The sequence below is a fragment of the Stegostoma tigrinum genome, chromosome 7 (genome assembly GCF_030684315.1).
Source record: "Stegostoma tigrinum isolate sSteTig4 chromosome 7, sSteTig4.hap1, whole genome shotgun sequence".
Classification (NCBI taxonomy): domain Eukaryota; kingdom Metazoa; phylum Chordata; class Chondrichthyes; order Orectolobiformes; family Stegostomatidae; genus Stegostoma; species Stegostoma tigrinum.
The window spans coordinates 100,821,614-100,838,450 of NC_081360.1; the positions used below are offsets into that span (position 1 = coordinate 100,821,614).

Genomic DNA, 16,837 nt, shown 5'->3' on the forward strand with positions numbered 1-16,837 from the left:
TATTTTGGTAACAGGCTATTCCTGGGAAGAGGTGGCAAAGGGAAGATCAGGATGTGGAGCTCCAATTACATAACGACAAGGACCTCCTTTACAAACTGCTGCTTTCCCTCACTCCAATACCACCAACACCCCCAGCCCTGACTAACCCCCCCACCCGGTCTACCCCCAACACCCCCCGGCCCTGTCTACCTCCCGCCTGTCTACCGCCAACACCCCCCGGCCCTGTCTACCTCCTGCCCGTTTAACCCCAACCCCTAGCCCTGTCTACCCACTCCCAACCTTGTCAACCCCAACACCCCCAGCCTGTCTAACCCCCCCGTTCTGTCTAAACCCCCCCAGCCCAGTCTAACCCCAACAACCCCAGCCCTGTCTAACCCCCCCTAGCCCTGTCTAAAGGCCCCCCAGCCCTACCTACCCACCCCCCCCACCAGCCCTGTCTACCTCCCTGCCATCACAAGCCTTATCTAACCACCCCTACCAGCCCTGTCTAACACCTCCAGCCTTGTCTAACCGCCCCCCCCAAGCCCTGTCTAACCCTCCCACAAAGCCCTGTCTAACCCTCCGACAAAGCCCTGTCTAATTCACCCCCCAAGCCCTGTCTAACCCCTCCAGCCTTGTCTAACCCACCCCCAAGCCCTGTCTAACCCACCCCCAAGCCCTGCCTAACCCCTCCAGCCTTGTCTCACCCCCCCCCCAGCCCTGCCTAACCCCTCCAGCCTTGTCTAACCCCCCCCCAAGCCCTGTCTAACCCTCTCCCAAGCCCTGTCTAACCCCTCCAGCCTTGTCTAACCCCCACAAGCCCTGTCTAACCCCCACAAGCCCTGTCTAATCCCCCCCAAACCCTGTCTAATCCCCCCCAAACCCTGTCTAACCCACCCCCAAACCCTGTCTAACCCACCCCCAAACCCTGTCTAATCCCCCCCAAACCCTGCCTAACCCACCCCCAAACCCTGTCTAATCCCCCCCAAACCCTGCCTAACCCCTCCAGCCTTGTCTCACCCCCCCAAACCCTGTCTAACCCACCCCCAAGTCCTGTCTAACCCCCCCCCCAGCCCTGTCTAACCCCTCCAGCCTTGTCTAACCTCCCCCCTCCGCCCCCCCCAGCCCTGTCTAACGCCCCTCCAGCCTTGTCTCACCCCCCCCCAAGCCCTGTCTAACGCCCCTCCAGCCTACCCCCCAGCCCTGACAAACCTGCAGGTGGCCCGGGCTGAAATGGTGTCAATTGTCAACATGAGAACAGCTCCCAGCCACAAATCGGTTACGTGTCAATTTCGCTGTGTCTCCAAATCCCTCAGCTAAGGGCTCTCTGTCTCTCTCCCTCCGTCTGACACATCGCCCTCATATCCAGCCGCTAGCCCCTTGCTCTGCACTGCACCGTCGCTCTTACATCTTTCACACGAGGAACCCAATGTCACAGTTTCTGTAAGTCACCCACTCCCCGGAAAGTGCACTATTCGTTTCCCGCCGCACTAACTCATCTCGCCGTGGGTTTTTAAGAAAACTTTTTTTTCCCTCTAAGAACCATTTTGAGGCATCACGCTTTTACAAAAACAGTCAAAATTCGCTCCGATTTATTTACATTTCAATTCAAGCTGTTATTTTGCATATTTTTTTCCATTAATATTGATTACAGACTTTTTAAAAAAAAACAAATATTATTGACCTGATCGGTCTCACTTACCATGTTGGGGATGAAAAAAATTTCCAAAGTTATAGCTATGTGTTTTTTTGTGTGTGTGTGTGTTTTCAGGATCAGAGCTGCGCGCTCCCTCTCTGATCTGATCAGATCTCTCACTCTGAGCCGCTGAGGAGTCTCTGTGAGGACTAGTCGGAGTTAGATCTCCTGGATCTCCTATTTAAATTCCCCAGCAAGGGGAGGAGTTTGGACTCGATCCTGCCGCCCGCCCACAGGTACACATCACTCGATTCCGTGTGATCACACCCAGCAATTAGACGGGGAAGCGATGAAAGAAGATGATAACGCCTCTCGTTTAAATTGAAAAGCAGAACCAAACGTATACAGTTCAATTGGATCCACTCGCAGGATCTATCTCATGTGATCTACTGGCATATAGAACGTTACAGCGCAGTACAGGGCCTTCAGCCCTCGATGTTGCGCCGACCTGAGAAAACGTGCCCAGTTCAAAAGTGATCTTACCCACTAGATATGTCCGCAACTCATTTATAACCATTCACTGGATATATGTGATCCGATGTGATCCATTCACTAGTATGTCCAATTCAATGGAATCTATTCACCAATTATGTCAAATTCAATTAGATCCACCCCTGAATATTTCTGATTCAGAGTGATCTACTGGCCAGATATGTCCAATTTCCTAGATTTGAGAACTGAAGAAGTCCCATGTAGAGTGATCTACTTATTTTTTGTCCTCACTATTCATGAACAGGGTGGGGATGCCGCTGGCCAGGTAGCATTTATTGCCCAGCCCTAATTGCCCAGAGGGTAGTTTAGAGTGAATCACATTGCTGTGGGTCTGGAGTCACGTGTAGGCCAGACCTGGTAAGGATGGCAATTTCCTTCCCCAAAGGAAGGGTAATACACGAAATGTTGACTGCTCCTTTCCCCCAGATACCTGGCCTGCTGTGTTCTCCCAGCCTCCTGTTTGTCTCCTCTGTTCTTGACCCACAGATATGTTGGGCACATGGGGGCAGAGTGTCCCATCATACAATGGATCCAGAAGGCAAGATATTGCCTTCCTTCTTCTTTCCTGCTCTGCTGCGCTGCCTCATTATTAAGGCCTTCCGACTCAAAGTGTGATGGACATGTTGCTGCTGTTTTGAATGATTGGTCACTAGCTCCCACCGGCTTCTCTCAAGGAGAGGTAATGTTCCTGAATTGGAAGAAAGTCAGTTGTGGTAGCCCACAAGAATCGGTGTCAGTGTTCTATGATTCACCAACGCTTGTTAAGCTTTCAGATCGCCCAACTCAATTGGTGTCATAGTGTGTAGTGCAGTAGGGAAGCATAAAATTACAAAATAACTACAGAAAAACTCCCAATCTTTTCATCTCCCTCTCCTCCTTTAAGACGTCCCTTAAACCTCACTGCTTTGACCATGTTCCCAGTCCCTCGGTGCATTCTCTTCTTTCTTGATTCTGTCAACTTCTGCCTGACTGTGGTGTGAACGGTGCGATTTAAATGCAAGTTATAGCCAACTTTTGCAGGAACTTTTTAAAACAACGCAGCAAAGTCATTGCTCCTTGGCATAGTGTCTTAATGTCTCATCTGAAGTATTTGTTGAGAAATAGGAACAAACTCATCCGAGCTAACTTGTCTTAAATGTCACAAATTCAAACATTGAGCAAAGCCCTATTTCACCATGGTTAGCCTTCAATCAACAGGAAGTGCACTTTTACTGAACAGTTTGTGGCAATGTGATGATGCAGAATGGTTTTGTATTCTACTTTCTTCACTCCCACAATAACTCTTTGGGTGGAGCCCTATATTGCTGCAGGGAGAGGCATTATTTAAGAGTAGCTATTTTTATGAGGCTTTCCAGGTTGCAAGAGTTGTACACATTCTTAATCAACCTGTTCAGGCCTGTTACTGAACACCTCCAGAAAAAATAGGTCTTCATAAAATCCCTACAGTGTGGAGGCAGGCCATTCAGCCCATCAATACTGCATCAACCCTCCAAAGAGAATACCACCCAGACCCACCCCTCTACCTCCTACCCATAACCCTGAATTTCTGTTGGCTAACCTACATATCACTGAACACTACGGGCAATTTAGCATGACCAGTCCACCCAACCTGCACACCTTTGGACTGTGGGAGGAAACCAGAGCTCCTGAAGGAAGCCGCCACTGACACAGGGAGAACGTGCAAACTCCACACAGGTAGTCACCCTGAGGCTGGGATTGAACCTGGGTCCCTAGTGCTGAGAGGCAGCAGCACCACCCATTGAACCACTGTGTGACTTGATCCCTGATCTTCTGGCCCAGAGCTGGGAGCACTACCCCTGCACCACCAGAATCCTAAATGGGAAGCATGCATTTTGCCATCACATGTAGATATCTAAGCCTTCACAATCTTTATTTTAAATGTAAATAAGATTGTGCTCTGTGCCTCAATTCTAAAACCTGCTAATCAAGCAGGTGAAATGCCAAAGCAATGGTCCCAGCTGCACTTCTAGTGAGGAAGTAAAAAACATCCAGAAATCACGACTGGACAGAGTCTTGACAGAATCGATGCTGAAAGCTTTTTAGTTCCTCATGGGGAAATGACAGAGGTGCTAGCTGCGTTATAAAGGAAGAACATTCTGTCTCAGAGAACGCGGTCAACTGCAGCGTCTTCACACAACTGGCGTGTTTGAAGACCCTGAACAGTCTGTAAACATCTCAGCTGCATTTATTTATTCACTGGGGCTTCCTAGAAATAAAACTGTTCACAGGATGCAAGCATCACTGGCTGAGGCAGCATTTATTGCCCAAAGGTCAGTTCAGAAACATCACATTGCTGTGGGTCTGGAGTCACATGTAGGCTAAACCAGGAAAGGATGACAGATTTCCATCCCTAAAGGACATTAGTGACCCAGAGACAACATGGTGTGAGGCTGGAGAAACACAGCAGGCCAGGCAGCATCCAAGGAGCAGGAAAGCTGATGTTTCGGGTTGGGACCCTTCCTCAGAAATGGGGAGAAGGAAGCAAGGCGGGAAATAAATCCTCCCTATTTCTAAGGAAGATTCCTAACCCGAAATTATTTTTCTCTATTCATTTGCGGGATATGGGCATCGCTGACTATGCCAGCATTTCTTGCCCATCCCTAGTTGCCCTTGAGAAGGTGGTGGTGAGCTGCCTACTTTAATCGCTGCAGTTCACCTGCTGTAGGTTGATGCACAGTGCCCTTAGGGAGGAAATTCCAGGATTTTGACTCAGTGATAGTGAAGGAATGGTGATATATTTCCAAATCAGGATGATGAGAGGCTCAGAGGGGAACTGGCAGGGTGTGGTGTTCCCATGTATCTGCTGCCCTTCTCCTTCTAGATGCAAGTGGTCATGCATTTGGAGGGTGCTGTCTAAGGATCTTTGGTGAATTTCTGCAGCGCATCTTGTAGATAGTACACACTGCTGCTTCTGAGTGTCAGTGGTAGAGGGAGTGGGATGCTTGTGGATGCGGTGCCAATCAAATGGGGTACTTTGTCCTGGATGGTGTCAAGCTTCTCGAGCGTTGTTGGGGCTGCACTCATCCAGGCAAGTGGGGAGTATCCCATCACACTCCAGACTTGTGCCTTGTAGATGGTGAACAGGCTTTGAGGAGGCAGGAGGTGAGCTATTCACTGCAGTATTCCCAGCTTCTGGCCTGCTCTTGTAGCCACTCTGTTAATGTGGTGAGTCCGGTTAAGTTTCTGGTCAATGATAACCACCAGGATATTGATAGTGGGGCATTCAATGATGGTAACACCATTGAATGCCAAAGGGATGGAGGTTAGATTTGTCTTTTATTGGTGATGGTCATTGCCTGGCATTTGTGTGGCACGAATATCACTTGCCACTTGTCAGCCCGAGCCTGGATATTGTCCAGATCTTGTTGAATTTCGACATGGACTGCTTCAGTATCTGAGGAATCACGAATGGTGCTGAACATTGTGCAATCATTGGTGAACATATCCACTTCTGACCATTTGATGGAGGTGAGGTCATTGATGAAGCAGCTGAAGATGGTTGGGCCTGGGACACTACCCTGAGGAACTCCTGCAGAGATGTCCTTGAACTGAGATGATTGACCTTCAACAGCCATGACCATCTTCCTATGTGGCAGGTATGACTCCAACCAACAGAGAGCTTGGCCCCCGATACCCATTGATTCCAGTTTTGCCAGGGCTCCTTGATGCCACACTTGGTCAAATGCAGCCTTGACATCAAGGGCTGTCACTCTCACCTCACCTCTGGAATTCAGCACTTTTGTCCATGTCTGAACCAAGGCTGTAATGAGATCAGGAGCTGAGTGGCCCTGGCGGAACCCAAACTGGGCGTCACTGAGCAGGTTATTGCTGAGCAGGTGCTGCTTGGTAGCACTGTTACTGACACCTTCCATCACTTTACTGATGATCGGAAGGAGACTGATGGGGCGGGAATTGGCTAGGTTGGATTTGTCCTGCTTTTTGTGTACAGGACATACTTGGGAAATTTACTACATTGTCGGGTAGATCCCAGTGTTGTAACTGCACTGGAACAGCTTGGCGAGGGGAGCGGCAAGTTCTGGAGCACAAGCCTTGAGTACTATTGCCGGCATGATGTCAGGGCCCATAGCCTTTGCAGTATCCAGTGTAAGTAACCATTTCTTGACATCACATGGAGTGAATCGAATTGGCTGGAGACTGGTATCTGTGATCCCGGGGACTACTGGAGGAGGCCGAAATGGATCATCCAGTCGGCACTTCTGGCTGAAGATTGCTGTGAATGCTCCAGCCTTATCCTTTGTCCTGATGTGCTGGGCCCTTCCATCACTGAGGATGGGGATATTTGTCGAGCCTCCTCCCCCAGTGGGTTGTTTATTTGCCCACCAACATTCGCTACTGGATGTGGCAGAACTGCTGAGCTTAGATCTGATCCGTTCGTTGTGGAATCGCTCAGATCTGTCTATCAGTTGTTGCTTTCGCTGTTTGGTGTGCAAGTAGTCCTGTTTGGTAACTTCACCAGGTTTCTTTTAATTCATTCATGGGGTGAGGGTGTCACTGACCAGACAGCATTAGTTGTCCATCCCTAATTGCCCAGAGGGCAGTTCAGAGTCAACCACATTGCTGTGGGTCTGGAGTCGCACAGGCCAGACCAGGTTAGGATGACGGTTTCCTTCCCCAAAGGACATTAGTGAACCAGATGGGTTTTTCCAATAATCGACAATGGATTCCTGGTCATCATTAGACTCTTAATTCCAGATATTTATTGAATTCAAACTCCACCATCTGTTCCCATATGTTGTTGGTTCCTATTACTTAGTTAGAGATTGGGTGCAATGCTGTTCAGAGGGTTGGATGGAACTGATGGGCTGAATGGCCTGCTTTCACACTGTAGCAATTCTATGCTTCTGTTTGCCTAAGAAATGTTCTGCCTGTGAACGTTGTGCATTTAGCTTGGTAGGTTACTGCCCCCTGCTGTTTGTGTTTGTTTCATTTCCTTGTGGCAGGAACAAATACAATGATCTCATAAATACAATGCAGAGCTGGAGGAACACAGCAGGTCAGGCAGCACCAGAGCATCGGAGGAGCAGGAGAGTTAGCTTTTCGGGCCTAGACCCTTTATCGTACAATGGCCTGTTAGGATTTTCGTTCTTCCAGATCTCCCTGACTAAAAGGAGCCAACAACGTATGGGAACACAGTGGGGAGAGTTTCTGACATTAGGACAGTGACTGGATTTTAATGACAGGACAATGTGGGCTCTCCCAAGCTTGTGAAAGGCATTGTACACCACCAGGTTATTGTCCAACAGGTTTATTTGAAAACACAAGCTTTCTGAGCCTTGCTCCTTCTTCAGGTGTTACTCACACCCAAACTGACACCCGATGAAGGAGCGAGGATCCAAAAGCTTGTGTTTTGAAATAAACCCGTTAGACTATAACCTTGTCCACCCCAGTCCAACACCAGCACCTTCACATCATTGTTTAACAGGCAGACCGTTTATTGGCTGTAATTTTTAACAAATCTTTTCGTGACAAGGGGACATCACCAGCCAAGGCCAGCATGTGTTGCCCATTCCTAATTGTGCCTGAATTGCATGGTTTGCCAGGCACTGCAGAGGGCAGTTAAAAGTCAGCCACATTGCCGTGGGTCTGGAGTCACATGTAGACCAGATCAAGTAAAGATTGTAGATTTCCATCCCTAAAGGGCCACCTTCTTCCTCAACCGAGGATTCCTCACCTCCGTTGTTGACAGGACCCTCAACCAGGTCCAACCCATCTCCTGCACTTCCGCCCTCACCCCTTCCCTCCCGCAACAGCGATAGGGTTCCCCCTATCCTCCCCTACCATCCCACCAGCATCCACATCAGAAGATCATCAGGCACCATTTCTGCCACCTCCAGCGAGATGCCACCACCAGACACGTATTCCCCTCCCCTCCCTTGTCCGCCTTCCGCAGGGACCATTCCCTCCAGGACACCCTGGTCCATACTTCCTTCACCCCCAACACCTCCCCACAGCCCTATGGCACCTTCCCCTGTAACCAGCGAAGGTGCAACACCTGCCCATTTACCTTTTCCCTCCCTAGTGTCCAGGGGCCCAAACATACCTTCCAGGTGAAGCAACACTTCTCCTGCACTTCCCAGAATTCAGTCTACTGCATTCGCTGCTCACAATGTGGTCTCCTCTACACTGGAGAAATGAAGCGTAGACTGGATGACCGCTTTGCAGAACATCAATGTTCTGCTCGTGAAAAAGACCCTGAACTACCTTTGCCTGCCACTTCAATGCACCACTGTGCTCCCTGGCCAATATCTCTGTCTCTGGCAGTGTTCCACCGAAGTTCAGCGCAAGCTGGAGGAACAACACCTCATTTTCTGCTTGGGGAACCTGCAGACTTCCGGACTCAGTATCGAGTTCAGTAATTTTGGGGCCTAAACTCTCCCATGCCCCAAACCCCTACCCCACACACCAGGCCTTGTTACCACATAGCCTGCCACTACTAACAGTCATCAGTAATAGTCACTAACGGTCTCCTTTAAGAGCTATTCACCCTCCCAGCCTGATCATTAGCAACTTCTTTGACTGTCCAACTGCTCTTCTCACTCTTTGTGCTCTATCCTATCGTTTACTCCCTGCCCCGTCCCCCTCCCCTTTTTTCAGCATATAACTTGACATTTCCCAGCTACCATCAGTTCTGAGGAAGGGTCACCGGACCCGAAACATTAACTCTGATTTCTATTTCTTCACAGACGCTGCCAGTCCTGCTGAGCTTTGCCAACAACTTTCTCCGTGAAGGAAATCCTCCCAGAAACTTTATTGAGTCCATTCCCTCGGTTGGGACAATCGCTGTGGCAGCGTTTCATAGAAACTACAGTAAAGCCTAAGGTGCAAGCATTCCCCATTAAAGGCTAGTAACCCACTGGGTCGTCACTCAGGCTTGTGTTACTGGCTTCAGGAAGAAAGTGTGGGTGGGAAGGGTGGGCTGGGTGTGAGGGGTAGGTTTATGGAGTATGTGGAGGGGAGTTTCCAGAGAAAGATCAACTTTGGGGCTGACTTTGCTGTGGCAGACTAGTTCCCTGTCGGGGCTGTGTGAAGGGGTGTCCCGTCAAGCTGGAACTAAGTTGTAACTGCGTTGAGATTTTTATTTGCACAGGCTGGCCGACGGAGAGCTGGTTCTTTGCCTACACCGAGATGTCAAAATTGTAACCTTCTGGGGAACGTACGCATGCCCTGAAGTCTGGTGTCCGAATATAAGAAGGAGTCCGGAATCTTCCTTCTGCTGTCAGAGAATGTGCTACTCACAGATCCCCGCTTCCCCCCTGTGCTTGCGGAGATTGGAAGAGCATTTACTGAACATACAGTGCCTGTCTCAACAGAAAATGTATGTGGCTTTCAATTCTGTGGCAGATCAGGAGAGGTTGTTCTTTTTATAGAATCCCTACAATGTGCGGAAGCAGGCCCTTCGGCCCAACAAGTCCACACTGGCCCTCAGAGCATCCCACCCAGACCCATCCCCTAACCTACACTATGAGCGATTTAGGCACTCCAGTTAACCTACACGTCTTTGGACTGTGGGAGGAAACCCACATAGACACAGGAAGAATGAGCAAACTCCACACAGACAGTCACCCGAGGGTGGGATCGAACCCGGGTTCGTAGCATTGTGAGGCAGCAGTGCTAACCACTGAGCCACCAAGCCAGCTTAATTCGTGCACTGGATGAGGGCATCACTGACTAGGCCAACATTTACTGCCCCCATCCCTAGTTGCCCAGAGGGAAGTTAAAAGTCAACCACATTGCTGTGGGTCTGGACTCACATGTGGGCCAGACCAGGTAAGGATGACAGTTTCCCTCTGCTAACAGACATGAGTGACCCACATAGGTTTTTCCAAAATTGATAATGGATTCATGGTCATCGTTGGAATCTTAATTCCCGATTTGTATTGAATTCAAAAGTGCCATCTGCTGTGGTGGGATTTGAACCCAAGTCCCTAGAACATTACCTAGGTCACTTGGTCAAATGTCTAGCAATAATACCACTAGGCCATCACCTCCCCTTTAGGCTAGCTTCCTCTTCAATTGCATTTGAAACTGATCTGGGAACAGGAAAAGGCCATTCACCCCCTTGAACGTGTGCCAGCATTTAATCATGGCTGATCTGTATCTCAACTCCATTTACCTGCCTTGGTTCTGTTTAAGATGAGATGTACACCCTGTGGAGTGAACAACAACAGGTTTTATCAAAAATAACTACACTGCAAGAGAAAGAGGACATCTCATTAGGAATCCTACAGACACAGATTCCTATCCCACATGATCTGACATCGCTATGACATAAAATCAAAATACCGAGGGTGCTGGAAATCTGAAATGAAGAAAAGAGAAAGTGCTGGAGAAATTCAGGAGGTCTGCCAGCAACTGTGTGCAGAGAGAAACCAAGTTAATTCATTTTCCTGGCAGATGCTGCCAGACCTGCTGAGTTTCTCCAGCAGTTTTGATTTTTAATGCCGCAATGACATAACTTCTTTCATTCAGACTGGCTTATTATATCCAGAGTAAAGGTATAATTCCCTTTGTTCCACTTGTTCTGTCACCTCTGGTTCAATCAGGGAGCCCTGGCTGACAGATATAAACAGGAGCATCAGAGGTTCTGTTCACTCTGAGAGCTGGCTCTGATGAAGCTGGAACAGTATCAAGGGCTGTCCATATGTAAATAAAGAGTGACTTGCTAACTGGATACTGGCCTCTGTGGGGTTAGTTCAGTAGCCATTAGAGTAAAGCACACCCCAGAAGAAGTATGTTTGCAACAGTCGTCTTTGAGTTGGGGTAAGCATTTCTGGCATCATGCCATTATTTAGGAAGCTTGACTCATTTGATCCTGCTTTCGAAAAGTATGCCCAGCATGCAGAAAGAATGTGTTTTTTTAAAATTTCTGGGCAAAAGACATTGGGGCAGATCAAGAGCAATAAGTAATTCTCCTGACAGCTTGTGGACATGTAGCTTTTTCACTTATTAGGAGCCTAACACTTCCTGAGGGACCAGATACTTGAACCTTTCAAGAGTTGATGGATTTAGTTGAGGAATATTATGACCCCAAGCCTCCTGTAATTCTGAAGCACTAACGGTTTTACTCTGCAATGCAAGAAACAGGGGGATGCGTATCAGGATTTCTGACTGGGTTAGGACAACTTTGGTTTAACCCTTAGTGAGATGCTGAGAGACTATTTGATTTTTAGGTTTTTATAGTTTTTAGATTTAGTTGTCACATGTACTGAAGTACAGGAATAGAGTGAAAAGTGTATGATATTGCCACACATGGTGCCATCTTCAGTACCAGGGTACCTAGGTACAAAATAGGAAGAGAAACAAGGCTTAAGAAGTTAAGCATCACTTTGTAGAATAGTAGAAGAATGAAGAAATAAGTAATTGTTTGCACTAAAGTCTTTCATAGTTTAAACTAGGAAAATAAAGGAACAAGCTAAAAGTTCAACAGTTTTTGAGTCCTCCATTTATTTTGTTCTCCAAGAGATCTGAGGTGTTTGTTCTCGATGCCACCACCATAGATACTGTCTCTGCTGCTGCCTCTCCGACCTCCCCAGGTGCCTTGGGAACATGCTTGGGCAGGATCCACTCCGATACCACCACGAGTCACCGAGAGACCAGCCAACATACTGCCAAGAGACCAGGCTGAGAGCCACCGAGAGACCGGGCTGGGACCCGGCCCAGGCCACCAAGAGACCAGGCTGAGACCCACGGAGAGACTAAAGTGGAGAGAAAAGAGAAGGAAAATCAAGGAGTGGAGGCACTCTGGTCAGAGTGGATTTTGACTGGAAGAAGACCATAGGATTAATGATGCAACCACACAAACACACCAACAAGGAGCATCTTCATGCTGAAAAGTAGCTGCAAAGATAGCAAATGCGTTGCTTTTTCGTTTTCCAAAATGCCCTAGATTACTAAAATCCTACCAGATTAGAAAATGACCAATGTAGTTTCACTATTCAAGAAAGGAGGAAGAAGAAAGCAGGAAACTATGGGCCAGTTAGACTGACATCCGTCAGGGGGAGAATACTGGAAACTATCATTAAGGAGGTCATGAAAGCACATGTAAAAAGTGAAATCAGGTAGAGTCAACAGCAGGGAAAGAGAAATTGTGTTTGACTGATTCATTAGAGATAGTTGAGCAAATAATTAAACAGAGGGCAAACTGTAGATGTGGTGTATTTATATTCCCAGAAAGCATCTGACAAAATGTCACACCAGAGCGTGCTGTGTTCATGGTTTAGGGGGTAACATGGAGAGAGGATTTCTTTTTTATTCATGGGATGACGGCATCTCTGCTTATGCCAGCATATATTACCCATCCCAGAGGGCTTTCAAGAGTCAACCACATTGCAATGGGCCTGGAGTCACATATAGGCCAGACCAGTAAGAATTGCAATATCCATCCCGAAAGGACATCAGTGAACCAGATGGGTTTTTTTTCCAAAAACCAACAACAGATTCATGGTCACCATTTGACTCTTAATTCCAGATCTTTTCAACTGAAAAATTCAAACCCCACCATCTGCCATGACAGGGTTTGATAACCTTACGTAGGTCTCAGGATTACCAGTCCCATTATAATACCAAGATAATGAAATGTGAGGCTGGATGAACACAGCAGGCCAAGCAACATCTCAGGAGCACAAAAGCTGACGTTTCGGGCCTAGACCCTTCATCATCCTCTGATGAAGGGCCTAGGCCCGAAACGTCAGCTCTTGTGCTCCTGAGATGCTGCTTGGCCGGCTGTGTTCACCCAGCCTCACATTTCATTATCTTGGATTCTCCAGCATCTGCAGTTCCCATTATCACCATTATAATACCACTTGCCTCCCCACCATTAACCAGCAGGAAACAGTGTTGACATAATTGGGTCATTTTTCAGGTTGGCAAGATGCAACAAAAGGTGTGCCACAAGGATCGGAGCTGAAACCTCAACCATTTACAATCTTTGTTCACGACTTAGATATGAAGCCAAAAGTTTCATTGCCAAATTAGCTGATGACACCAAGATTGGTAAGTAAGTTGTAAGTTGTAAGGAGCTCATAAGGAGACTTCAAAGGGACATAATATAACCAAGTATGAAGCTGGATGAACACAGCAGGCCAAGCAGCATCTCAGGAGCACAAAAGCTGACGTTTCGGGCCGAGACCCTTCATCAGAGAGGGGGATGGGGTGAGGGTTCTGGAATAAATAGGGAGAGGGGGGGAGGCGGATCGAAGATGGATAGAGGAGAAGATAGGTGGAGAGGAGAGTATAGGTGGGGAGGGGATAGGTCAGTCCAGGGAAGACGAACAGGTCAAGGAGGAGGGTGAGGTTAGTAGGTAGGAAATGGAGGTGTGGCTTGAGGTGGGAGGAAGGGATGGGTGAGAGGAAGGACAGGTTAGGGAAGTGGAGACGAGCTGGGCTGGTTTTGTGATGCAGTAGGGGAAGGGGAGATTTTGAAGCTTGTGAAGTCCACATTGATACCATTGGGCTGCAGGGTTCCCAAGCGGAATATGAGTTGCTGTTCCTGCAACCTTCGGGTGGCGTCATTGTGGCAGTGCAGGAGGCCCATGATGGACATGTCATCTAGAGAATGGGAGGGGGAGTGGAAATGGTTTGCAACTGGGAGGTGCAGTTGTTTATTGCGAACCGAGCGGAGGTGTTCTGCAAAGCGGTCCCCAAGCCTCCGCTTGGTTTCCCCAATGTAGAGGAAGCCACACCGGGTACAATGGATACAGTGTACCACATTGGCACATGTGAAGGTGAACATCTGCTTAATATGGAGAGTCATCTTGGGGCCTGGGATAGGGGTGAGGGAGGAGGTGTGGGGGCAAGTGTAGCACTTTCTGCAGTTGCAGGGGAAGGTGCCAGGTGTGGTGGGGTTAGAGGGCAGTGTGGAGCGAATAAGGGAGTCACAGAGAGAGTGGTCTCTCCGGAAGGCAGACAAGGGTGGGGATGGAAAAATGTCTTGGGTGATGGGATCGGATTGTAGATGGCGGAAGTGTCAGAGGATGATGCGTTGTATCCGGATGTTGGTGGGGTGGTATGTGAGAACGAGGGGGATCCTCTTGGGGCGGTTGTGGCGGGGGCGGGGTGCGAGGGATGTGTTGCGGGAGACGCGGTCAAGGGCGTTCTCGACCACTGCGGGGAGAAAGTTGCAGTCCTTGACGAACATGGACATCTGGGATGTGCGGGAGTGGAATGCCTCATGCTGGGAGCAGATGCGGCGGAGGCGGAGGAATTGGGAATAGGGTATGGAATTTTTGCAGGAGGGTGGGTGGGAGGAGGTGTATTCTAGGTAGCTGTGGGAGTCGGTGGGCTTGAAATAGACATCAGTTTCTAGCTGATTACCTTAGATGGAGACTGAGAGGTCCAGGAAGTTGAGGGATGTGTTGGAGATGGCCCAGGTGAACTTGAGGTTGGGGTGGCAGGTGTTGGTGAAGTGGATGAACTGTTCAAGCTCCTCTGGGGAGCAAGAGGCGGCGCCGATACAGTCATCAATGTAACGGAGGAAGAGGTGGGGTTTGGGGCCAGTGTAGGTGCGGAAGAGGGACTGTTCCACGTGACCTACAAAGAGGCAGGCATAGCTTGGGCCCATGCAGGTACCCACGGCCACCCCCTTTGTCTGTAGGAAGTGGGAGGAATCGAAAGAGAAGTTGTTGAGGGTGAGGGCGAGTTCAGCTAGGCGGATGAGGGTGTCGGTGGAGGGGGACTGGTCGGGCCTGCGGGACAGGAAGAAGTGGAGGGCCTTGAGGCTATCTGCATGAGGAATACGGTGTATAAGGACTGGACATCCATGGTGAAAATGAGGTGTTGGGGGCCAGGGAATTGGAAGTTCTGGAGGAGGTGGAGGCATGGGTGGTGTCACGGATGTAGGTAGGGAGTTCCTGGACCAAAGGGGAGAAAATAGAGTCCAGATAGGTAGAGATGAGTTCAGTGGGGCAGGAGCAGGCTGAGACAATAGGTCGACCAGGGCAGGCAGGTCTGTGGATTTTGGGAAGGAGATAGAAACAGGCCGTGCGGGGTTGGGGAACAATGAGGTTGGAGGCTGTGGATGGGAAGTCCCCTGAAGTGATGAGGTCATAGATGGTGTTGGAGATGATGGTTTGGTGCTCGGGGGTGGGGTCATGATCAAGGGGGCGGTAGGACGAGGTGTCAGAGAGTTGGCGTTTGGCCTCGGCGCTGTAGAGGTCAGTGCGCCATACTACCACTACGCCACCCTTGTCTGCGGGTTTGTTGGTGAGGTTGGGGTTGGAGCGGAGGGCTGCACGTTCTGCGGGGGAGAGGTTGGAGTGGGTGAGAGGGGTGGAGAGGTTGAGGCGGTTAATGTCTCGACGGCAGTTGGAGACGAAGAGGTCGAGGGAGGGTAGGAGGCCTGGGGGTGGTGTCCAGGAGGAGGACTTGTGTTGGAGGTGGGTGAAGGGGTCAGTGGAGGGAGGGTTAGGCTCCCGGTTAAAGAAGTAAGCGTGGAGGCGAAGGCGGCAGAAAAACTGCTCGATGTCCAAACGTGACTGGTATTCACCAGTCGATGTGTGGGTGGAGGGCGACAAAGGTGAGCCACTTGCTTAGGACTGACCGTACGTCCTCAGTCAGTGGGAGGTCTGGGGGGATGGTGAAGATGCGGCAGGGCTCAGTGTGGCTGTCTTCTCTGGGGTTGCTGGCTGTGGAGGTTGTGGGCGGAGCGATGAGGTCGTCAGCTGTGGGCGGGATTCCATCAGCGTCGGCTATGGGCGGGGTTCCGTCGGCTGTGGGCGGAGTGCCGCTGTCTTGGGTGGTGGGTGGAGTTCCATCGGCGGTGGGCATACCTACTAACCTCATCCCACCTCCTTGACCTGTCCGTCTTCCCTGGACTGACCTATCCCCTCCCCACCTGTACTCTCCTCTCCACCTATCTTCTCCTCTATCCATCTTCGGTCCACCTCCCCCTCTCCCCCTATTTATTCCAGAACCCTCACCCCATCCCCCTTTTCTGATGAAGGGTCTAGGCCCGAAATGTCAGCTTTTGTGCTCTTGAGATGCTGCTTGGCCTGCTGTGTTCATCCAGCTTCATATTTTATTATCTTGGATTCTCCAGCATCTGCAGTTCCTACTATCTCTATAAACACAGGTAGTTGAGTCAGCAAGAGTTTGGCAAATTGAGTCTAGAATGTTCTGGAATTATCCAGTGTGGGCGGAAGAGTAGAAAAGCTGCATATTGTTTAAATGGAGAGTGATTGCAGAGCTTTAAGGTGCGGAGGGATCTGGGTGTCCCGGTAAAAGGAAAGGTTAAGTCACCATAGCCTTACCAGACCTTAGGACCTCACAGACGACTGGTGCTGGTTTAGCCTGAGGGTCGCCATACCTCAGGTGAGGTGAGAGATTGAGAAGGACAGACCTTCTTGATAACTTCAGCTGTTGCAGGAATTGAACCCACCTTGTTAACTCTGTATCGCAAACCAGTCAAACAGCCAACGTAAGATAACAAAGTGTGGAGCTAGATGAACACAGCAGGCCAAGCAGCATCTTAGGACCACAAAAGCTGATGTTTCGGGCCTAGACCCTTCATCAGAGAGGGGGATGGGGAGAGGGTTCTGGAATAAATAGGGAGAGAGGGGGAGGCGGACCGAAGATGGAGAGGAAACAAGATAGGTGTAGAGGAGAGTATAGGTGGGGAGGTAGGGAGGGGAT

The 16,837-nt window shown here is 49.5% G+C and overlaps 1 protein-coding gene across 1 annotated transcript in view; it reads right to left on the bottom strand.

Annotated features, from left to right (window-relative positions):
- The window catches only part of LOC125453899 (tubulin alpha chain-like), a 35,805-nt gene extending 33,940 nt beyond the window's left edge, over positions 1 to 1,865 (bottom strand). The window contains exon 1 of the mRNA XM_059647549.1: positions 1,682 to 1,865. Coding sequence (XP_059503532.1) covers positions 1,682 to 1,684 — 3 coding nt within the window. The 5' untranslated portion in view covers positions 1,685 to 1,865. The remainder of the gene's footprint in view (positions 1 to 1,681) is intronic.
- Between the last annotated feature and the right edge of the window lie 14,972 nt (positions 1,866 to 16,837).